Here is a 25,068-nt window from a genome sequence, read left to right as displayed (position 1 = left end):
CTTCAGAATAGAATTTAGGAGATTTGGATTTTAAATAGTTACAGCTCTGCCACTCATTTTAAAAAAGCGATTGTGGTTCAGTTATTTTAATATGGCTTCACGTTTGGTAGAAGAGATAAGAGTACAAATTTTGGAGTCAGATACACCTGGGAGCAAATCATAGATACCCTGCTTACCACCTGATCACTGACCAACAGCGTCAGAGGACAAAATGAAACGATGTACTGAAAGTGCTTGCTGCAGTACCCAGCATAGTAAGTGCTTTAAAAATGGTGGTGCCTGTTGCCTGAGCCCAACCCTCCCTATCCTGTTCTCAGCTGGAAGGAGACTGGCCTGGGTAGCCTCTGCCTCCTAGGTCCCTTCTGTGTTTCAGAGAACATTTATGGTTTCCGGGGGGAAAAGCCTCTTCCAGCTCTCACATTCCGTGCCTCTGGTATTAGTCAGATAAGGAAGGTGGGATCTCTCCAAGATCTCAATAAGGGTGAAACAATGGCAATGGCGAGACCTTTAGGGTCTGATTTTACCTGACTCTGTTCTCAAAGGCTGAGGATTCTTGGGATCCCATCTGCCAGTTACTTCACTGTGAGGAATGTAGGCTTTGGTTGCTCAACAGGTTCAAGTGAGGGGTTTAGAACCTTGGATCCTTGGCTGAAAGACCTGTGTGTCTTCCCCCAAGACATTCACCCCTGAGATTCTGTAGCCATTTGTGTTCCCTGGTTCCCTCCAGATTCCTGTGTCAGTCTCTAAGAAGCAGGGATTCCCTCCCTTCTCATTCTGGGGCTGACCCTGCCTGCATTCCCAGAGTGCTTCTGCCTTCAAGGGGCCTGGAGCACAACGCAGGCACCTGGGGCTCCGGCGGGTAAAGGGCCCAGGGCAAGGGCAGAGTGACTGGTGCAGCCCCGGATTGTACCCTCAGCTTCAGCGATAGCTCCCCTCTCAGCTGGAGCTCTGTGGGGTTGAGTCATATGTCATCTGTCAGTGTGGAGGTGGGGGGCTGGCCCTGGAGTTGACGGTGACTTGTTGGTACCCTCCTCCTGGCGGGTCTAAATATAGGACCCCATCTGAGGCCTCAGCTCCCAGATGTGCAGAAGCACGTGAGCCCAGAGCAGAGGACTCATATCCCCCCTTCCCCGTCCTGCCTTCTGCTCAGTGCTAAGATGTTTCAAAGTAATAGCCTCTGTGAGCATTTGGAACTTTCCAGGCTGTCCTCCCACCCCTCTCTGCAGAGGTGAGAAGGGTAAGACACCTGCTGTTTCCCCTTATTCATCCACCAAAGAGGAAGAACTGTTCCTGCAGGGGCAGAAGTGTTTGCTGAAGAAACATCAGAGCCCACCTCTGCTCTTCCTGAGCTCTGAGTCTCAAATCACCTGGTGGCTACCCTCTGGTCAGTGCTTCCACTGCCCCGCCCAGGGCATAGGGGCTCAGCCCCAAGAAAGGGAAAGGGAGTTCACGGCTAGGCCAACGCTGCATCGGCTCCTCTGTCCGACGGTCCTTGAGCTGTTGGAGGAAAGAAAAGGGAGGCGGGCAGTCAGCATTAGGAATGGGACCCAGAGGAGCCTTGGGGTGGAGATGAAGCAGGAGCAGGTAGGGGTGTGCAGACTTATATTTATGGTGCTCTATTATGGCCCAGCTTTTCCCCACACCTTCTTTAAACGGTTAAAGGAAATCACTCTTTGGTAGGAATGTGTGACATTCCCAAGGGCATTCTGGTTTGCCTGGTGACATCAGCCTGGGAGAGGACAGAACCCAGAGACTACGTGCAGATAAAGGGGTATGCCCGTGCGGGAGCATTCAGATATTCTGTTTGATTTGCTTCCCTTCCTGTTTTTCAGATGTACTGTGGAGGAGAACCACCCCCCCCCCATTAGTTTCTTGTCACGGGCTTATGCTTTAGTTCCGTTACCTACTAGCTGTATGACTTTGAGAAATTTCTTAGCCCATCCGAATCTGTTTTCTCACCTGGGGTAAGAATACCTGACTTAACAGCTGTAAAATGAACTGAATTATAGAACTCCTACTCATTCTTTCCTTAACTGAACTCTGGTAGAATTGGAGCACTAGCTGACAAAGGAAAGGGGCAGCGGAAGGGAAAGTGAGGGGACAGGGGAAGTGAGAGGCGGCAGGAACTCCATCTGCTTAAATGGAGGGCGTGCTTACACGCTCAGAGTATGGTGTGGCTATGGCTTATGGAGCACGAAATCCCTTTGGCAATGGCTCAGCATTCTGTGTACTATAATAATCCCCAGGAGATGCTTCCCTCATGCGGGAACCATGGAGTTTGCTCCTGGTTTGGCCACGAACCAGCTCTGTGACTGTGGACAGGTCAGCTCTCCCCCAGCACCTTAGTTTCTTCCTCTGTGAAATAGGGGGGTTGACTTAATGAATCCTAGGATCCCTTCCAGCATCCATCTCTGATGTGGGGAAGCTGCTGGAGCCGGGGAGGGTGGTGGGATGATCCTGGGTCTCTAAGCAAATGTGTTCCTTTGGAGCCTTTGAGTACTAAGGACACATACAAAAATTTGGGGTTGCTGATTTACCTTTCACAGGGGAGTTCTGTGATACTGGTCCTGAGTTTTAGAGCAGGGCTTACCATATAGTTAAGTATAAGTGATATGTTCCCAGGGCTTTGGGGAATTTAAGTGCAAAAATCAGTGTGTATGCTGGCCTCAAACCCAGAACAGTCCCCCCCTGCCCTCCACCAGCCATGGTGGGAAGTGGTGTTGTGAATGCGTGTTCTGTGTCTTTTTATTTTTTTTAATTAATTAATTTATTTATTTATTTATTTTTGGCTGTGTTGGGTCTTCGTTGCTGCGCACGGGCTTTCTCTAGTTGCGGTGCGCGGGCTTCTCACTGTGGTGGCTTCTCTTGTGGTGGAGCACGGGCTCTAGGCGCACGGGCTTCAGTAGTTGTGGCTCGTGGGCTCTAGAGCACAGGCTCAGTAGTTGTGGCGCAGGGGCTTAGTTGCTCCGCGGCTTGTGGGATCTTCCCGGACCAGGGATCGGACCCATGTCCTGTGCATTGGCAGGCGGATTCTTAACCACTGCGCCACCAGGGATGCCCTGAGTGTTTTTAATTTGAACTTTGTTTTATTTTTCTAAAGGCATAAGCTGAATGTTACAATCCTGAGAAAAGACTTGTAGAACATCATATTTTAATTAGAGACCTTTCTGAATTTCATAAGAACAGTATAATTTAAATTATTTCTGGCAGTTTCTTAGCGTAGAAAGTATAGATTCAGTTCTAGTCTTGAGTTTTATGAATGAACTAAAAAAAAAAAAAGAGAGAAATAAAACCCCCCATAAATTTCAGTTCTTCTAGTCCACATCCTCTTAGCAAAAAAACTCAAATCTCAAATGTATCCTCCCTCAAAGTTATATTCCATCCAAGGGAAGAGATTTCATGTGCTTGTTCAGTATCTCAGCTTGTAACACTTTAAGATGTTTGTATGTAAAACTGATGAACAATATTTGCCACTGGAATATTTATAACTGCAATTTACAATTCCAGGGAAATTCCATTTTAGAAATCTTTATGATCAATAACATTTATTAATTATGCTGTGTGAATTATGTAAGCAAAATTAAGAATCCTATTTGCCTTCCTACCTCTCAGCCTATCTTATTTGCCAGTCTATTGGCTGTATTTTGGGGCTCAAGGTCAGCCAAAGATTAATAGCTTTAGGTTTATTTGCTTTGCCTCTTTGTGAGCTGAAATTTAGCTCTTGAGATAACAGCATTTTGCCTCTGTACTTGAGTGAAATTTTAATCTTAACCTTTGGTTATAATTTTGGATCACATGATCAATTCTAGTAAGATGAGAAATCGGATCATATAAAGCAAACCTAATTGCGTTTTTAATGACATTTAAAAATATTAGTGGAAAAATAAAATAGTCTGAATAACATCTGTTGTTTTTTAAGTTTGGTAAATCATTTTTTTATAAGAGCAAAACATTTTTCCTTATGGTGGGACTATAATATTATTTGCTTGAAAGTATTGGTTAAAAATCACATTATTGAAAGAGATTTCAGCCCAGCAGCTCTTTGATATATCATTTGATAAATGGTTTAAGTTAAATAGGTTACAGAAATCTAGGTTTTCTGAATGCAGGAGTACATACATTGACTGTTTTTTGTCCCCTTTACATACAGTTTAATACAGATGTTCTTTATAGATAATGAAGACTTTGAGATGAGGAGAAACTGTTCTCTAAGGTTCTCATAGCCCAAGTCTTTCTGCAAGAGGTAGAGGATGGATCTCACCCCCTATCTTGGGAACTTTATCAGTAAGCCCTACTCTTGGTCTAGGCTGAAATGGGGCATTTCATGGGATCGTGGTGGCCTGAGAAAGTGTAAGTACTAACTCTAGTCTGGTGCTTACAATGGAAAAGAATATGGTTGAGAAGAGAATTTCTTTAATTCTTTTTAAATTCATGGGACCCTAGTTTTACAACCAAGACAACACCTTTAACCTGTCACCTTGCTGATGAAGAATCCCCACAGCCAGTACATACCCCTGAGGAAGGAAAAGGCAAACTTTCTAATATTTATTTACATTTTCAAGACAGAAAAACAGACAAAATTTGTTCTTTTTGTTGTAGAAATAATCCATGTTCCCTGTAGACATTTTAGAAAATGCAAAAAGTTTTAAAGAAGTAAGTAAATAAAATGGATATTACCCATACATCAGTGACCTAATGATATCTACTATTAACATTTTGGTGCCATAGAAAAAGCTGGGTAACCTGCATTTTCCTAAGCAGTGCTTCAGGTAAGACCCATGAGGAAGGGATTGTTTAATTTTCATAGGAAGAAGAGATACAGGGAGATTAAATAATTTGCTAAAGTTATCCAGTGAGGGGGTGGCAACCAAAATGAAGAAGGCTTGCTCTGGGATTTTCTTGCACCATCCAGAGGTGCAAGTCTTTTCACAGTCCCAGAGCTTTTCAGTTACTTTTCTCCAGCTCATGGCTGAGGAAAGGGCCAGCCCCCTCAACAGAACTCAGAGGACCATGCCCGGGATGGATAAGGAGATGACATGTGTCAAAGTGGTTGTGTTATCAAGTTGTGGGTGCAGTTTTACCCTCTAAACTCCTTTAGGAGAGGGGAGGAGGGAGTGACTGGGGAAGATTTAGAGTCTACAACTTTGGAACCCGTTAGCTTGAAGAAGGCTTACGAAGAACTGCCCTAACAAAGAAAGCTGACTGCTGGCCTTTGCTACAAAGACCAGTAGAGCTAAACTATAGTGAAAACTTATTTCTTGTCCTTGGTTCCCTCCAGAAAGAAGTTTTGGGCAGCCAAGGTGGTAATGACCAACATTTGGGAGGCTCAAGCCCACCTCTGGGTAAAATTGGCATTGAGCACTGAGGCTGTTAGTGCATAGACATTGCTAGTTATCCGAGTAGTAGTGTCTTTCCCCATCCTAAAATAAGCAGCAGTGTAGTCTAAACGTATCAGAAAAGCCATGTTTGCATTTCAAGGTAGGAACGTGGACATGCTCCATTAACCAGTATCCAAACAATTGCTCTGTCGCTGAAGCTCATTTTCCTTAACGGAGGCATTGTCACAGCAACCAGCATCTTTTCATAGACCTTAAGACCTTCTACAAAATACTGGCAATAAAATCCCCTCAAGGTTCCAGCCACCCAGTTCACACCCCAGAATGATCTACTGCTAGGTAATTTGCATGGAGAGGTTAGTCTCTCAGTTTGAGATATCTTTTTGAGATAAGAAAGCCACTTATTTGGAAATCATTAAGTCATAGAATATTAGAGCTGGAAGGGATAGTAGAGATGATTCATCCCCATCTTGCCATCTTATAGATCTAGAAAGTGGGGTCACTATAACTGAAGAACCCTCAGCTCAGAGTTTTCACGGGACTTGCTCAAAGGGACCCAGCTGGTGAATAATGGAGTTCAGACTTTCTGATTCCAATCCAAAGATTTTTCAACAAAGCTTCTCTGATGAGTGCCACAAATCGATGTGGATGAGGGAGGAAGAAAGATAAGACATAATCCTTACCCTGGGTTACTTCTGTTTACTTCAGGGGTCACGTTGATGAGATCCTAAGACTGGCCCCTTTAAAACCTAGAAGGAGTGATGAGGTTAATGATAGATTAACACCAAGTAGATAAAACTACTCATTAAAACTCAGAAACAGTATAAACACTCACGGATGCCATGACAAAGAGTTGAAGATTGTTAAAAGTGAGTATGCAGAAGTATGTAGGGACTTATACATCCTGAAACTCGTTGAGACTCAGCGAGACAATAATTTAATCTTGGAGCCAATAGGCCATTAGCAAATACTGCACTAGAGCTCTCTTTATTTTGATTCATTTTATTCTGTGCTCTTAGCCTTTGCCAGGTGCACTAAATATTTTGTGACAGTCTACATACACATCTTTTGGAACATTCCAGAAGGCATATCCTCTTCATATGAACATGCTAGTGGGACTTTAAAATCAACTTTGGAGAATTCTTACTTTGTAAAATGACATTCATTAGCAGTTTTTCTATTCACAATGCTGGATTAAGATAAATTTACCAGTTTGTTAAAGTTCATGATATATTGGGTTGGCCAGAAAGTTCGTTCGGGTTTTCCGAACGAAATGTAGGATATATTTACTATAATATAAAACTCCGTGAAGTCACTGATAACACATCAGTGCTTTATTGTTACCCTTTAGTATATTCTGCTTCTGATCCTGATGGAATTTTGTTTTTCTTATTGCATCTACATGTGAAAAAAAAGAAGTGAGTTTCCAAGAGCACACATGATTTTTCTGTACCTGGTTAGAGTTAGAGCTTAGACCCAATTTGAACTTGTTATACTGCCTACCAAACTGACTTCTTCTTCCTGACTTCCCTGTTTTATAAATGGCACCATCATTCTCCTGGTCACCCAGGGTCATAATGTTTGTCTTCCTTGGTGTGTCCCTTTTCCTAGCCTCCCAAGCCCTGCAAGTCTTCCCTTGAACTCTCTCTCACAACTATTCCATCTTCCCCATTCCACTACCACCAGCATCATTTATACTGCTATGACTGAAGTAAAGGCTTGAGGTAGAGGAGAGAATACACTTGCCTTAGGCATGTCTCCTCCTGGGGGCAGTAGAGGTGAGGTTGAGGAGTGGGAGAGGACAAGGTGTTTGGGGTCCTGGGCCTGTGTCAATACCATTTCAGACTCCTCTCTCCCCACCCCTCTAATATGACTTACAGAACCTGGGAAACCTGGTGCCCGGGCAGTGCACTTACTTGACATTGCCACTCTCCTTTTCTTTGTGGAGCATTGTAACAACAGATTCAGAGAGCTCTTTGAGAGGTCACTTCCTCCTGGGGGCAAGACCAATCCACCATTTAAGCATTCTTAACTCAGCTTTATTTTACCTAGAGACAAGGAGAATGCTGAGCTAAGGAGAATGAAATTACTTTTTCTCCTAAAGAAATAGTTGCAGACTTTATTGTTGGATTGATAGGGAATCCAGTTCTAGGATGTGTTGACCTTCAGTTGGGATGCAACCTCTCAGAGTACCTCTTTGAATCCCATCACATGTAACCCAGTAAAGAGAGATGGAAAGAGAGACTCCCTCTGAAGAGATAGAGTTTAGGTGACAAAAATCTCAAAAATGTGATTAGTTTGGTCAAAATATGTGTACAGATGCTGATAATTCAACTGTTTCTTGAATATAACCTTTATTACTTAGAGTACTTTTATCACATTGTGATAATCTGTTCACTTGTCTCTCCTCTGCCTGCATTCAAATTCTGTCCCTGACCATGACTAGCTATGGGTGCTGCGGAAGCTGTTTAACTGTGCTATGCCTCAGTTTCCATACCTACAAAAGGTGATAGTAGTACCTACCTGACAGAATGATTATATACCTACCTAGTACCATGCCTGGCTCATGGGTACTCAATAATTATTTGTGAGTTATTTTACTAGAGACATTTTCTATAAACTTCTCTAGAAGGCTAAGCTTAAATAATTCTTTTGTCACATTACAAGCTGAGTTTAGGGAAGAGAATTTGGCCAACGGCTACTCTTCTGTTAATCAGACTGAGCTGAAGATAATGTGTGACTGTCTGTAAAGAGAAGTGGAAACCAGATAAACGTTTTGAATATTTTATGACAGCACTTGAGAATCGATAGGATGTCTCCATTCCCACATTTGGATGGGTTCTTGGAATTGCCTTCTGTGTCCCATCCAGAATAGCTAGAAGTTGATTTGAATTTCTTTCTGGAAGTTGTGGACTATGGGCACTATTTACTTTTTGTTGTCTTGCTTAGCCTGAATTGGTCTCCCTCTAATATCCCAAGCTTTTGGAGCCCATATCCTTTATTGGACATCCTAGTACGTATTGTCTTAGGACATTTTTAGTTGTCACGGTTTGTCATTTAATTTATTATAGATTCACTTTAAATTTCACTTGGCCGTAGCTCCTGTTGGGGAAGGATAGAGTCTTATTTCTTTTTCTCTCACAGGGATGTATAAGAATGGTGAACTATTTGCTGATTGATAGGTCTAAAATTATGTTTGTCTTACACGTTTGGAAATGTCATTTCTGGAAGGGAAGGTGGTAAATAGCCTTCTCTGGAGATCTTTTAGAATAATGTAGTTTCTCACCAGATGGAGGTGATGAAAGTGAGATCTTCGGGGGGCAATGTAATAGCCTCTGCTTCCAAAATCGGAATTATTTGAACTTGAGTTTGAATGCATATTTGAAAATAATGTGTTAAAAGTATGATTTTTGTGTGTTAAAAGGATGTTCTATGGCAGGATAATCTATTCAGGGGGTTGGGCTGGGATCAGGCCAAGGATGCAGGTACATAGAAAAAGGTTCTTTAGTTCAGAAACCAGAAGAGAAGGGTAGACAGAAATTATAGGAGAAGGAACACCAAGTCTTGGGCAAGATGGCGGGTATGTTTGCTTGGCATCACGAGACCAGTGAACTGGGTGTGGCAGAGAGCAGGTGTATTAGTTTTCTGTCACTGACATCATAATATCACACATTTAGTGGCTTCAAACAACGTGTGTTTATTCTGTAGGTCAGAAGTCTGCGTCTTACCCAGCTAAAAGTAGTCTCCATTTGGAAGTCTCACAGTCATCTCAGAGTTAGTATGTCCCCAGTGGAGCTCCTGCTGTTCAACCCAAACCTACTTCTCCTACTGTCTTCCCCATCTCATTTTGGAATCGCCCAGGTTAAAAACTCTGAACTCTTCTTCAACTCTTCTTCCTTACAAGTCCCATTCAGCAAATCCAGTTGGCTCTACCTTCAAAATTATATAATCAGAATCTGATTATTTCTCACTGTCTCTAGTTTGGAGTCCTGCAGTAACATCTTTACTAGATTTGCTTCTTCTATTCATGTTCCATATTATTGTATCCTCAGCACAGTAGCCTGCTAATATATAAGCCAGATCCGTCACTCTTCTACTCCCCGTGGCCAGTTGGTCCATCTTACTCAAAGTCAAAGACCTTCTGACAGCCAAGGAGGGCAGGCAGGACCATCACTTTGGCCCTGCTGCGGTCTCCAGTGATGCTGTCTATCTACCTCGTAGGCTGTTGGACATACATCATCAGACTCTAATAATAAAGTCTCCCACCTGCTCATAGCCATGGGTCATCCTTGGTCAAGGAAGCAGATTTAAGGTCAAATAGGAGCACTTGGTTCCTGCACAGCCTCTGGCCCACCCCTGCCTTCTCCTGACCCCACTGTGATAACCACCAGAGTCTAAGTGGTGGGACTTTTCCTGTCTGACTCAAAACGTTGATAGAAAAAGATTTCCCCACAAGGTTCCATACTTTCCAAACCAATGACAAGCCCAAGGGCATTTTCTGGTTCCCCTTCTCTTGCACCTAGTAGAGCTAATACCTGAAGCAGCAGCTGGGCTGAGACACAAACCAGTTGTTGGGGTTTGAGGAGGGGGCCGATTTTCTTGGAAAAGGGGAATGGGAGGAAGTGGTTCCTCTTTTAAGTTAAGCACATCAGTCTCCCAGCAGCTTTCTGCTCAAATGCTGTGCTCCTAGGAACTTTGTGCAGGAGATAGGCATCTTTGAGAACAGTTGCTCCTCACTGTTGAATTCAGCAGCTGGTAATGAGATGAAGGATCTAGACAAAGCCTTTCCTTAAAGGACATTAGGGTGGCTGTGGTGAGGTATTCACCCTTGTGCCTCTCCTTGCACTGTTCTTGGTATCTAGAGGGTTCAATGCATGTTTCTTGAACTGAACTGATACATTTTTAAAAGCTAATGAACATATCAGATGATAAATCAATCACACAAATAAGGCCTAGAAAACGGACATCTTATTATTACTGGAATTTAATATCAGTATAGCCAAGGGAACTGAGAAGGGGGTAAGATCGGCCAGGGGCCTTTCAGGACATCTGTGGTGTCAGTGGGTGGGGTTGATGTGTTGTGTCCTGCTTTTGTCTGATAGGTCATTGCTTGTGAGCAGCAGTATGACTCTTCCTATGATGCTCGCTGTGACGTCTGGTCCTTGGGGATCACAGCTATTGAACTGGGGGATGGAGACCCTCCCCTCTTTGACATGCATCCTGTGAAAACGCTTTTTAAGATTCCAAGGTAAGACACAAGATGGCGCTCTTGGCTTATTAGTTCTTTGTGAAAGAGGCTCTTTAAGGATGATAAATATTTCATAAACAGTTTCTCTCCAAACCGGTGAAAGCCTGATTGTAAAATGTATTTCTTTTTTGGGGGGAAGTGGGGGCAGATGCAGGAAAGTGGGGGAGAGGGTGTTCCTGAAATGTAACATATTCTAAAAATGATAGGACTATGTCATAACAATTGCATATTTTCAGTACTCTAATTTTTTTGACATGTTCATTTTTTGCGCCTTGCACGAGAAGACTGAAAATGTGATGTTGGATTAAGTAATCTGTCTAAATACTGGTGTTTTCTTTTTAAATTATATAATCATGTCTGGTTATTTTTTTTTTTTCTAGTTTGAATCTTTCTCCAGTATGCTGAAAAACTTAGGGATGAAAAAAAAATGTATGCCAGCACTAAAAAATATCAGAAAAATGTTACATCAGTCATGACTTTCTCTCCATCCTTTAATTTCTGTCTCAATGGGCAATTGTGCTGAAAGAGATCTATTTGAAGGGTATTTAAATGCCATTTTATTTTCTATTGTCTGTATTCATTAAGGGTTTGTACAAGAGGTTTGGTTGTTTGTCTTTCATCAGAATAGGGCTGATGTTTGGCCTGTTCAAGCCTCTAGTTGTAGAAAATGAAGCTCTGGAAAGCTGCATCCAGGAGTGTTGCAGGTTGGGAGATTTGTACTTTCCACATGTCTCTTTCAAAGGAAGGCCCTGGGCCGGCTGGGAGCCACTTAGCTGCTTTAACAATACAAGTGTTAACCTTTCCTTATCTGCACAATCACACAGCTATCACAGTCTTTAAAAATGTCTCCTGATTGCAATTTGCATTTCTGATTAGGTCTATTTATATGCAGATGAGGCTCTGTGGCATTCATCATCATAATGTTATCGTTTTATACGTAATCCGGATGTGAACAACGACCCACCATTATTCCCAAAATGATTCCCACCGAAGTCAGAGTTGGTTTTTTCGCCTTTTCCAAAGTACAAAACCAGGTTCTGGTGATTAGGACAGAGCTCCTGGCTTTTCAAATTAATAGTCCTGATGAATGTTCAAAACAGTGTAAGAATGCAGGATCCCAAAACAGTATTGTGCACAGTAATATGTCAGGACGTGAGAACTGGTATCTGGGATGACTTGTGTGTTTTGATTTTTTACAAATGGTTTACTCTTTATTTACTGTAGCCACATAATTTCTCAGTTATCAGAATTAAGATGTGGTTTCTGATTAGCAAGACGTGTACTTTTGATAAGAGATCATCTACTTGGATATGTTTTTTCTCTCAGTCTTATTTATTTAATTTTTAGTGTGCATTTGTGTACAGAGCAACTGTTCAAAAATTTCATAGGGTGATAAATATGAGGCAGCCTAGAAAGTGTATGTGTGTGTGTGTGTGTGTGTGTGTGTGTGTGTACATGCAAATGTGTATGTGTTTAACAGACCCTTCATCTCCAATGACTCCTCTTAGCTTGCTTGTGGTGCCCAGCCAAACCTCTGATATCTAATAACCTTTATACTTTCACTCCCCTCGCTTCTTCCATCTTGGGAGAAGCTTCCAGATCTGAAACACAAATAACCAAGCCCCCTACTGCTTGCCTCAGGACAGGGCGAACTTCAGGAACAGAGCAATTGCTAGAAAAGGATCTTGGGGTGACAAGGATCCTTATCCCAAAGTAGGTTGAAGCTTTCTTTCTTTCCTTCTGGTGTAATCTCCGACCCTTTTACCATCTCTTTGTTCCTGTGCAAGAGATGAATCAGATTGAACTAGGGAACGTCAACACTAGTCGGTTAGCAGGACCCTCAGTGTGATTACGTGTGCTCAACACTTTGCCTTTATCACAACCTTAACGGCCAACTGGACATTTCTGGACAGGAAGGATGGAGGTTTTTTTTAAAAAAATGTAACATATTTGTATGTACTGTATAGCTTTTTATAATCACTAAGTTATTTACTTAAAAAGTATCCTGTTAACTAGAATCACGCAGTTCTCTTATGAAGGGCTGTAGATTGACCAAGTGCAGTCTCACGTGTGTTCACGCACATGTGTATACTCTATCTTAATCTTGAGTGGTAAAAATGTATCCTTTCCTCAGAAAACCTCTTCGATGGAAAGTGGAGAAATTTAACATTTACGTACTTTAAACAGGCACTCAGGTTATCTACCTGTATGTTTCATGGGGCTCTCTTTCTCATTCTATCTCAGCATTTCCTTTTGTAATAGGAGAAGAGTAAATGACAGGTAATGACAAAAATCCTTTGAATCTCTTAGGCTTCAGAATTTTTTTTGGCTATGAGTGTTGTCGGTGTTCTGGAATTCTCTTCAATTAAACGATGAAGTCCATTGCAGAGCACTCTTGGGGGCCAGAGTACTGTGTGTGGCTTCCTCCTCTTCCCTACAACCCTCTCCTGACTGGAAATAAATTGAGTAAATTACCAAGGAAGGAAGGAAAAGACCTTTCCTCAGTCAGGGAAGAAGTGACTTTCACGAGTTCTAAAGGACAGGGATTAATGCAGTGCTGGTTACATGTGAGGTGGGAGCCTCAGATGTCAGTGAAGCAGGTGATCACATGGGCTCCCCAGGCTTTGTCATGAAATAGGAGTCGAGACCTGCCTGGATGTGCCTGATTTGCCTGCACAGGGGTCTCCTGCTGTCCCCTCTCTGCCTCCACCCGCCTTCCCCTTTCTTTTGACCTTCACATTAGCAGATGACACACGGGGTCATCGTGACCTGTCTTTGAAACACTCAGACTCACCATCTTTCCTACATTGCAGACACAGAAATTGTCTGCTGATTGGCATTAGAAGATGACACACGGGGTCGTCGTGACCTGTCTTTGAAACACTGCGTGACTGACAATCTTTCCTACATTGCAGACGCACAGAAATTGTCTGCTGATTGGCAGAGCAGCCACTGTTTGCTGAGCCTGTCAGCATGTGTCATCTTGTCTAATGCCTTTGCTCTAAAAAAGTCACCCCTCTCTGACAGTCACTGCTCTGTCTGCTGCTATTTCTCTCCAGGAGTTAGAAGAGAGGAAATGAATGAAAACCATTTCTCTAGGCATCAGTGGGTTCAACAACATCTCTCTCAGGACTCTCTCCTGAGGACTGTAAATTCCAAAGGCTTAGAAGGATCCTGCAGATGACCAGGATATATTTTTCACTTAAAAGGAGATCTGTTTCATAGATTATTTGCAAGAACCCATAGAATTAGGAGTATACAATTATGTACATTTCTTGGCAACCAGGTATCTTTCCTTAGCTTGGAGTCTTTGGCTCATGACCTCTTGGACCTCCACAGATGGGGTCAGGGAGACAGCAGGGACTAGCGTGGGTGTGTTTATTGGACAAGGACTGGGAGCCATGTCACCTGCCCATTTATTTGGGGCCACATAGCTGCTGACTCTGTGCAGAGTCTTACTGCACATTGAGTGCTTCCACCGCATTCCTGTGGAAAAATGCAGAGTGTTTTCAAGATTCCCAGCAGAAATGTCCTCGGTTGGGAGTGGATGGGAAAGAATGGCTTGAACATTCCAGTCCCTGAAGCCAGTGATTTTTCCTTCGTAAAGAGAAATTTCCCTGTAGTACACGATTTGGGAGAAGAACTTGTGATAATTCCAGTTTATATTCTGGCTTGTTTTCCTCACCAAATTTAGGTTGTTCCAAACTGTACCCAGCGAGTTAGTTTCCTAGGGCTGCCACCGCAAATGACCACAAACCTGGTGTCTTAACAGAAATGTATTCTCTCACAGTTCTAGAGGCCAGACGTCCAAAACCAAAATGTCAGCAGAGCCCTGCTCCCTCTGAAGGCTCTAGAGGAGACTGCTTCTTGCCCCTTCCAGATTCTGGTGGCTTCTGGTGCTCTTTGGTTTGTGGCAGCATAGCTCCAGTCTCTGCCTCTGTTTCCACGTGGCTTTCTTCCCTGTCTCTCTGTGTCTTCTTTTCTGTCTGACCAGTAAGGGCACTCGTCATTGGATTTAGGTCTCATCCTAATTTAGGATGATTTCGTCTCAAGATCCTTGTCTTAATTACATTTGCAAAAGACCCTTATTCCGAATGATGTCACATTCTCAGGTTCCAAGGGGACATATCTTTAGGGGACCACAATTCAACACACTGCACCAACCAACTTTCATGTTCATCACGTTCCCTGAGAAACGAATTTGGGGGGCAAAATATAGGACAAGTAGCTACATGATGATGGGAACACAATAGCTTAGATTTATCGAGTGCTAACTTATGTGGCAGGCACAGTGCTATGCGATTCACAAATACAAATGCATTCATTCCCACAGTGACCCTTGAGGTAAGTGCTATCACCACCCTTTTTTCTAGAGGAGAAAACTGGAAGCCCTGGGAGAAAGTCGCTGGTCCTGCACCTATGGAAGGAAAATGATTTGAATCTGTGAAGTTTGACTCCAAAGCCCTCATGTTTTGCAACTACACTGAAAAGTTAAAGACCTTCCTTAAATTATACTCATTTATTGATGAATTATGAATTCAGCACCAAGGGGACTGCAGTATAAAGAAATGAATAGGGAGGAACAGTTCTCGGAGCTTTCTGAGAGGCTGTTCCTGAGTTATATTTGGCTTGAATAAAATTTTCCTTTAAAAAAAAAAAGAGACAGAAATGAATAGGATATCCCGGCCTTTAAGAAGCTCACAATCCAGCTTCCTTCTCCATGCTCCCAATTTCAAACTGACACAGTAAACCTGAGAGCTAGAATTTTATTAGCATCAGTGAGTGTGTCAGTCAAGGAACTGAAGAACAGAAATCAAGAGTCATCGTAGGTGAGCACAGGCCCTCCTTGGCTCATTGATTTATGACTCCCAAACCAGAAATCCCTCCCTTCTCCAAACTCCCCTTCAAGCAGCTGCCTTTTAGTTCCTGTTTTAGAACACTTAAGACCAGTGTTTGAACTAAAGAATTTCAGGTTATCATTGTTGGTATCCAGTCCTTTCTGTCCTATCCCACCCTCCTTGCAAAACCTGCACCTGCCATGAACATCAGGGCTGTTTCTGGTAAGGGCAGCATCTTCTCCCTTTCATCTTCCTCTTATTTTTTCAGTAGGAAAACCTTGCTTTGGTTGTGGAGTAGATGGAAATCTGCTTCTGGCATCCTGATTTGGAATGCGTTTTCTCACAGAAACTATTTTAAATGGTTATTTAGGAGGAGGCAATGGAATACATGAAGTTCTCACTTTTCGTGCATTATTAGACTCTTATGGCCAACTCGAGTTTTATAATTGAGTCTGAGGACATAGCCTGTCTCTAGAACTTCATGCTTATGTAAAAAAATGCTTTCCAAGCTCTAAACTACCCATTTACAAAAGTGCTTTGGAACACAGTCTGCTGGGGATTTGAGAATGAGCGTGCCCTCTAATCTAGGATATCTCTAACTCTGTTCATGCTAAGTCAGGCTTGGGCTGAGTGCTGGAGTTGCAAGGTGAATAAGACAGGGATTTTTTTCTCTCAAGGAGAACATAGTTTACTGTCCCCTCCCCCATTCATTGGCAGAGGTGAAATGGGCAGAAGTCGGATACCCAGGAAAAAGGAGAAAGGAGGAGAAATCACGGAGGATACTCTTGGGCTACCTGGATGCTGTGGACGGTAGGGCTCAGAAAGTATGAGTCTTTGTGGGTCTCAGTGCCTGCAATTGACTCTTGTTCTGAAACAGACTCCCTGGGCTGAGTTTTCATCTAATTTCATCTGAATTTCTATCATTTTTAAAGGGTAAAGATTTCTTTTATTCTGAATTTCCCAATTCACAAAGCAAATTGTTCCTACATGGGTGGGAAGCCAGCTCCTCAGCTGTGAGAAGATTCAGAGGCAGCAGGGAGTCCTGAGTCACCAGTAATTGTCTTAGTATTACAGAATTGTCACAGGACATTTTCCCTTATGGCTGTGAAATATAAGGAAAAGAAATTAAAGCTAAACTATTGTTGGAGTGTAATGAGTGGGGGGGCGGGTGTTTAATGGCACAGTAAGGCTGGGTTTACCCTGGGGGAACTTTGGTTTCTCTTCATCAACCCAGGTCACTTAGCTATTGGCCTGAGCAACAAACCCTCACAATCCCAGCTTCACTCATAAAGCAAGAAGAGCTAGAAGAATTAGCATCATTTAGCATTTATTGAGTGCCTAAGAGCAAAAAAAGTTTTGAAATAGTGCAGTAGAAAAACCATGGTCTTTTATGAGTCTTTTTCTTTCTTTGGGTTTTTTCTAGTCGCATTTTAGTGGATTGTAATCCCTACCCCTCATGATGCCTTGGGGGTACCCTCCTTCCTCTCCATTTCCTTGAGAACATAACATAGTAGCTGGAGGCAGCTGGCAGAAATGCCCCAGAAGGCTTCTGCTCTGTGGAACATGTTTCCAAACTCTTTTTTAATTTGAGTTGAGCAGCTGGGGCTGTTAGTTCCTGTGGAGGTGCAGCTTGCTGCCCCTCCTGAATCCTGACAGGCAGGGAAAGTTCAGCTTTGCAGGGTTTCACCTAGGGATCAGGTGGCACAGCAGGAGCATGCCTCCAGGGAGTGCTGGTCCCCATCCCCCTGGAGTAGGAGGCCCACCTTGAGAGAAGGGAAACCCAGTGAATGCGAGGTGCTGACTTCAAGCACTATCTGTGCCTTCTCCCTCATGACGCTGATTTCATTATTTTGGCACCACTTTGGCTAATTCCCATTTAGCTCCCAAATGGTGGAGAGATGGGCAAAGAGGGTAGGCAAGGAAACAGAGCTCGAAATAGTACCAAAGGGTTTGAGGCACCCTCATTTCCTCTTGATTCCAAAGAAAACCAGGGAGTAAAGGTGAAGAATAGTTATAAACTGTCTTCATGGGTTAGCATAGTGGTAGGGCAGGGGCAGCACAAGGATGAAGGGTGGTAAGGTGGTTATCTGGATGAAGGCTCATCACAGCTGGAGCTGTCCATTCCTGGAGAATCCTGGAGTCAGGTGAAGCCAGCGTCATAGGAAAGAAAATATAGCGTAGTGGTCAAGCATTGGGGTTTGTGTCACTTATCTACTGGTAGGTAACAAACCACCCCCAAACTTAGTTGCTTAAAACAGCAATCATTTATTATTTCTCATGAGTCTGTGGGTTCTCGGGTGGATCTTGGCTGGGCTTCCTTGTGCAGCTGTGGTCAGCTGGGGATTTGGCTGGGTGCTGGCTGGTCTAGGATGGCCTTGTCTAGGACGACTTGGCTCTGCTACATGTGGCTTCTCATCATCTAGCAGGCTAGCCAGGGCACTTCTCACATTGGTGACAGGGTTCCAAGCATAGATACAGGAAGGGGTAGAAAACTGGGCTATTTTTACAATTCATTTACCTCAGTGTTCTGTAGTCAGTCTGCATGGGTTCAAATACCAGTTCTACTACTTTCAAGCTGTATGAATTTGACCAAATCACTTGTCTCTGCACCTCAGTTTCTTCCTCTGTAAAATGAAGATATGAATGGTATCAGCCTCATAGAGTTGCTGTGAGCAATTAATGAATGTAAATTGCTCGGAACAGTATATAGTAAGCATTCCATTTTTGCTGGCTGCTATCAAAGAAAAAAAATCTCAAAAGTGTATTTATATTGTAAGGAATTTACTTTCCCTTGTAGCTCAAGAATTGACACCTTCCATTCAAAAGAACCACCTGTGAGATCAATCATTTGAGGGTTTTAGCTAATTGACTGATTGATGATTATATGGGAAATTAAGAATGAAGACTGATTTCTCAGTAAATCCTTACTACTTCCACTGTGTCTATCTGAGGGAATCTGCCTTGAATATCCATTGTCACAACTCCTTTGTTAACAGACACACTCCTAAGAGATGTGGACCGCCCCCCCCCCAGTCCCCATACACACCCATGAATGTGATAATGGGACTGCCCCTTGGGGAGCAGAGCTGGCCTTGGTCCCCATTCCCATTATGTCTACAATGAGTAGTGATACTGTCATCCTCTGAGAACTGAGGCTTGCAGGGCTTTTCCTTTCCTCTCAGTTCCATCTTTGTGGCAGCTTTGTGCTTGGTGGGTGAGTTGTGTGATGGGGGCTTGGCTGCCTCCCTCTACAGGGTCCCTTCAGCCCTCTTGGTAGGTATAACCTTCCCCCAGGTTCTGGAAATTTCATGTCCCCAGGTAAAGGGACAATGGTAAGAGCTCTGTCAAGATTGGGTTTCATTTTGCTACCGCTTTCTCCTCCAGAGGGAATGATTTCTTTCCAGCTCAGCCTGCAAAGGCTATAAACATTGGCAAAGGGAGACTGAAACCCAAGCCAGGTGAGGGGATTGTAAGGAGAGCACTTCGTTGCTCCAGTTGAGTTCAAATTTCTTGGCTGGGAGGAGTGATACTCCAGGGACTGAGCAGATGAGACTGCTGACCCACTGACAGTGATCTTGGAAGAATTCTGGAGGACAGGAACAGTGTTAGAGGAGTGGAAAGGGAGAATGTGTTTTAATTCTTCAGAAAAGGGAAGAAGGCAGGACCTGCAGACTACCATCTGGTGAGCTTGACTTTATGCTGGGCTAATTATTAAGATTCTTTCTTTTCTTTGAATAGCTTATGAATTCTTAGAAGGAAAAGCTGTGGTCACTAGGAATTGGCATGGGTTCACTAAAAATAAGCTATGTTCGACTAATGTCCTTGTTTGGTGTTACTGCAAGATGAAAGCAAATGGGGACTGTTTTATACAGAATATATTTGGAATATTTCCCTAAGGTTAAAATCTATTGTGATGTCTTTGTGGCCAAGATGGAGAAACACAGGCTGGAGGATGGTGGTGGTGATGTTGATGGATCATAGATAGCCCAGGAAGGACTGTGTTGAGGAGCACTGGGTAATGGTGTGGGTGTCAACATGGAGGGAAGTCCTGGAGGCCCTGGGCAGGGCTCTGCTGACTGTCCTGCCTGCTGAATGTTTTAAAATGTGTAATGAGTTGGAGGACATAGTAGCCTGTTGGTCACATAAGGGTAGCTGGTATGCTGCATGGCAGACTTGGAATCCCCCAAAGACCTCTACTGCCAAGAACAATGGGATTCCCTAACAAGCAAGTAGGCTTGCAAACTCTGATGAGCTGTATAGGCTGAGAGAGCCATGGCTTGAAAATTCATGGGCAGAAAATGAGTTTAATTGTGGCTGTAAGTTCAGTAGGGGTCAAACAGTAAGACAGTCTTTCACGGTTCACGTTTGGAAGTCAGAACAAACACCAGCCCACACTGGCTCCATCCCAACCAGACCTCCTTTGGAATGATGGCTTCGTTCTGGGCACCACGCTCAAGCTGCTGCCAGAGAGTCTTACCCTGACAGAACTCTAGCGGGCCTGAAGCTGGCATTTCAAACTGGGATTCGGACACTCAGCTCTGGTTCTGCTCCTGCTCTGTCACCAGTCCATCCTTTCACCTCTCAGGGGGCAAAAATGGCACCATCCTTAAGCAGAATGTTCTGCACTCAGATAACAAGGCCTGTGTAAACCGTTTCCTTCAGCATCCTCCCTACACTTTATGGGTACCAACAGAGGGAAACATGAGTAGTCACCAACTGCAGGGCCGGAGCCATTCCCTAAGCAGCCGGTCTCACCCAGCACAGAGGTCCTTAATCTTCACTGCAGCTTACAATCTCCTGGGAGCTTTAAAAAATACCAGCGCCTAGGCACCACCCCCAGAGATTCCAGTGTAATTGGTCTGGAGTCAAACTCAGCATTTATATGAATATATAATTAATTTTTACAAATATATACATTTGTAATAATATGCATATTGTTTTGTATTTTAAGGTTCCCCCAGACGATTCTGAAGTGCAACCAGGGTTGAGAAAAACCCTGCCCTGAAACAACTATTAGACTGTTGTTTGTTTATTTATATTTCAAAACTACAGTGTCTCCCCTGAAAATTCTGGTTCCTGCCTTCCGCGTCCCCACCCCCTGGTTGAGAATCGAGAAATTAGAGATGTTACGGATGGGAGTGTGTTGTACATTATGCAGAATGTAAAAGCAGAAAAAAAGCATTTCAGCAGAATAGTCAGTGGTGATTGTCTGGGGTTGAATTGTGGTATGTCTCCCACAAAAAGATATGTTGAAGTCCTAATTCCACAGGACCTCAGAATTTGACCTTATTTGGAAATAAGGTCATTGCAGATGTAATTAGCTAGGTTAAGATGAGGTCATACTGGAGCAGAGAGGGTCCTTAATCCAATATGACTGGTGTCCCTATAAAAAGAGGGAGATTTAGGGACTTCCCTGGTGGTCCAGTGGGTAAGACTTCACGCTCCCAATGCGGGGGAGCCCAGGTTCGATCCCTGGTCGGGAAACTAGATCCCTCATGCATGCCGCAAGTAAGAAGTCCGCATGCCACAACTAAAGACCCCATATGCTGCAGTGAAGATCTCGCATGCTGCAACTAAGACAGCCAAAGTGAATGAATGAATATTTTTAAACATTATTAAAATAAAAAAAAGAAGAGTGAGATTGGACCTAGACACACAGACAGACATATGAAGACAAAGACATACAGGAAGATGGCCACAGTGCCACAAGCCAAGGAATACCTGGGCCACCAGAAGCTGGAAGAGATGAGGAAGGAGCTTTCCCTAGAGGCTTCAGAGGGAGCCTGGCCCTGATGACACTTTGATTTTGGACTTCCGGCCTCCAGAGCTGTGAGGGAATGAATTTCTGTTGTTTTAAGCACCTAGTTTGTGATACTTTGTTACAGCAGCCCAAGGACAAGAATACAGCAATTTTATCTTGCTTGGAGCCTGTTGTTCCTGGACCGCTGCCTAAGTCATGATTAGGGCTGGAGGGTTGGGGATAGGAGTGAGATGTTTGGCCTGTAAGAGTCCTGGGGGAGGGGGTAGTGGGGGAGGGTTACACTGGCTAGACTTCCACTCCATCATCCCCCAGGGGGTATTTCTGTAGAATCAAGGTTCTTACATACCATGCCTAGCAGGACTCAGATAGGAAGTGGGTACTTGAGAGTTCCTCCCCTCCCTTGCTCTGGGCCACTGAGCCAAGACTTCCTTCCCCATCCAGCCCTACCTGGGCAGGGAAGAGTCCCTCCCTTCCACAGTGCTCAGCATGGAGAACGGAGCTCTGCATTTCTTCTGTGAGTTCCTTCCAGACTCTGGACTTGTGGAGTGGAGTACCAGAATGAAAGGAAATGGCTCCATCTGAGAATAAAGGGAACCGCATGGTAGAAGTAGAACGTGGGGCATTGAGAAGTAGCTGTGGTGGCCTATCACGTGTCTGGGACAGGTATTGTGAGGCAGGTGAGGATGTCCCAGAAGACCCACGTGTCCTTCTGGGCAGGGCCAAGCACAGGGGAGCACAATCCAAGGAGCAGAATTATGTGCTTTCCGTGTCCCAAAGGGCCTCTCTACCTGCACAGAGGACAGATGGGCATCCCAGCATCATGCCTGGTCCTAGCTCTGGGATGCAGGTGTTGCCTTCCACCAGGCTTCATCCAGGTTTTGTTCTTTAGCTCCACACCTAGCTTGTGGCCAGTTTAGGGAACAGTGAGGAGTACTCTGTGTGTGAGAGGGTCTCCTCCTGGACCCTGTGACCTTATAGCTTCCTCTGCATCCAAACCCTCAGCTCCTGCTTACTTTGACCTCATATTCTTGGTGTGAATTCTGGTTCTGCTCTCTGGAGTCCTGGTCCCCTCTTACCCCTCTTTCTGTGCCACCTGTCCCTTGGGTTGGAAGCTCCAGCACGCATGCTGCATTACTTACCAGTCTCAATGGGTGTGGCCTCTCCTGCTGCCCTTATCCTGCAGTCCACCCCTTCTATACGCCTTCCTTCTGGAAGACTGAGCGGATGGGAAGCCTAGTGTTTGAAGGACTGAGGAGAGGTTTGAAGTTAGTTACCTCTAGGCCACCAAGTCACAGGGAAGCTGCCTGATTTGGACATTTCTGGAAGTCACTGAACATCTGCAGGATAATACTGACTTGTATATTTTTCTAATGTCTTCAGGCGCAGCCCCATAATAGCAAGATCTGAGGTGCACATCCCCTCTGTTAATTTCTTACTGCTGCTATAAGCAATGATCACAAACGTAAGTGGCTTAAAACAACACAAATGTATTATCTTACAGTTCTGGAAGTCAGATGTCTTTAGAATCTGACTAAACTCAAGGAGTCATCAGGGTTGAGGTCCATTCTGGAGGCTCTAGGGAGAAATCCAATTTTTGCCTTTTCCAGCTTCTAGAGCCTGCCTGCATTCCTTGGCCTCTTCCTCCATCTTCAAAGCCAGCAATGGCTGGTCAAGGCTTTCCCACATTGTATCACTCTGACCCTGGCTCTTCTGCCTTCCTCTTCCCCATTTACGAATTCTTGTGATTACACTGCGCCCACGCAGGGTAATCTTCCCATCTTAAGGTCAGTTAATTAGCAACTGTAATTCCATCTGCAACCTTAATTCTCCTTTGCTATGTGGCCTAAGAATGTAACCTAACGTACAGATTCCGGGGGTTACGACATGGACATCTTTGGGGTCCATTATTCTGCCTACAATACCCCTCAGAATACTGCCCAGGAATCCTTAGAAATCTTCAAAGGTGTGCTCCATTTGTGGCCACAGCCATTTCGAGCTACCATCATTGTGTGATCTCTGCCCTCTTATTTCTCTCATGTCTGACTCTTCTTTGCCCACATCTATTGCCCTCTCAAATGCCATCTCAACACCCCTGCCTGTGGGGCTGCTGGTTCTGGTTACGCCCAAAGGCTCTGGTCTTTGGATGCCAAAGCACTGGTTCCACCCAGAAGAAGGGAAATAGCCTCTCTAGCTCTGAGCTAGACTCTGTAACTTGCGTCCCTGTGCAACTCTACTTGTGCCCAGAGCCTTATCATTTTGGTTAGCTTCTGGCCTTCCTCTCTTGACAGAGTAGCATCAAATCCCTCTAGAATAACAGGTTCTTCTATTTTTATCATCATTCTTTTAATCAGTCCAAGGAGATAGAAAGGAAACAAACCTACACCACCCCCTCCACCTTCCTCCGTGCTTCCCCTGCTCCAAACTTAATCCTTTTGGTTGCATGAGTTCGTCAATAGATGCTCTTATTCATGTGAACCTACACTTGAGGTTGAAGCTGAATAAAGGAGAGGTACTGACTGTCTAGTGGTCTCCAGGGTGGGAGGATACAGGACAACCCATCTCGGTGCAGAGAGGAACTAGTAAGTCTTCTATACCTATGCATTTTAAATCTAAAAACCAAGAAACAAATTATGCTTTCCTATTACTGAACATGAAGATTGACCCTGGTGCCTTCACTCAGTCCACGTGTTGGAGGGTCCTTTCTGGTTTGATCTGCAGATGAATCACGAGGGAGCTCCACAGCCAAGGGGCTGAGAAGGCCCCACTTGTAGGTTCAAGTGTAGAGTCCTAGAAAGCACTGAGGTTAAAGGGTGCTTCATTAAGTGGTTGTATGGCAAATGCCATCAAGTGTCAACTAAATAGATCTTCACAAAGTGGACAAGTGGCTTTAAAAGGTTTCTGCAAAGCAACCTCAGATTGTATCTGATTCTCCTAATGCAAGCACATCCGAGCAACAGAAAAAAATTGCTGAGATGATGACACTGCTCCTCCTAGGACAGCTCTTCATCAGCCATGTGAGGTTCAAAACAATGATAAGCTAATCAGCTATGCCAAGAAATCAGTTTTTAAAATTCAAAATTACCATGAAGACTATCTGAACTATGGATTTATATCCACTACTGTTAATGATAAAGCTCTTCCTCAGTATATATTGTGCAAGAAGTCATTAGTATGACACATTCAAACCTCTGCAGTCTAACTGCTGAATGTTTTGGAGTAATGTTAAAAAATATTTATTTCATCTTATTCATTTTTTAAATTTAGTAACACTTGTACGCAATTGATAAGAAAGGAAATTGTTATTAGAGGGTACACTCAAAAATTTCTTACTGATAAAATATACAATCAAAAAAATTTGGAGACCACACTCTTCTAAACGTAGCTTTGGGCCCTAGTTCAACTACTGTAAATAGTTCTAAAATTGTTTGTCCCTTCACAATTCACATTTACTGTCTTAAATGTAATTTCTTTGAATCTCCACTGTAATTCTGATAGGTAAGGTTTTTGTCATTTTAGAGTTGAGGATTCAGGGCTCAAAAGAGTTAAGGTTTGCTCCAAGACATACAGTTAATAGAAGCTGATATGTAGCAGGGGGTGAGCTTCAAGTGGTCTGTAAACTCCCCAAGATTGAATGCAGAATGGACCATTTTTAGGAAGATGGTTGTCATGAGTTGAATTGTGTTCCTCAAAAGTTATATTGAAGTCCTAACCTTCAGTACCTCAGAATGTGACCTTCTTTGGAAATATGGTCTTGACAGAGGTAAAATATAAGCCCTCCAGTTTGTAGTACTTTGTCATGGCAGCCCTGGGAAACTAATACAGTGGTCCATAACTCTGAAAGGGGTTCAGGACCCTAAAACGCTTAAAACCACGGATGTAATCCAG

At 43.7% G+C, this 25,068-nt stretch overlaps 1 protein-coding gene across 2 annotated transcripts in view; it reads left to right on the top strand.

Moving 5' to 3' along the window:
* MYO3B (myosin IIIB) overlaps nt 1–25,068 on the top strand; it is a 474,746-nt gene that overhangs the window by 115,702 nt on the left and 333,976 nt on the right. Inside the window, exon 9 of one of the 2 annotated variants that reach the window (XM_029225906.1) lies at nt 10,439–10,584. In XM_029225906.1, the coding sequence (XP_029081739.1) occupies nt 10,439–10,584 (146 nt within the window). Of the gene's footprint in view, nt 1–10,438; nt 10,589–25,068 lie in introns of those variants that run through there. The other variant, XM_029225905.1, reaches the window with a different exon arrangement.

Source organism: Monodon monoceros, unplaced genomic scaffold (assembly GCF_005190385.1).
Source record: "Monodon monoceros isolate NGI ecotype Baffin Bay Population unplaced genomic scaffold, NGI_Narwhal_1 Super_Scaffold_16, whole genome shotgun sequence".
Taxonomy (NCBI): Eukaryota; Metazoa; Chordata; class Mammalia; order Artiodactyla; family Monodontidae; genus Monodon; species Monodon monoceros.
This window is presented reverse-complemented; position numbering and strand designations above follow the sequence as displayed.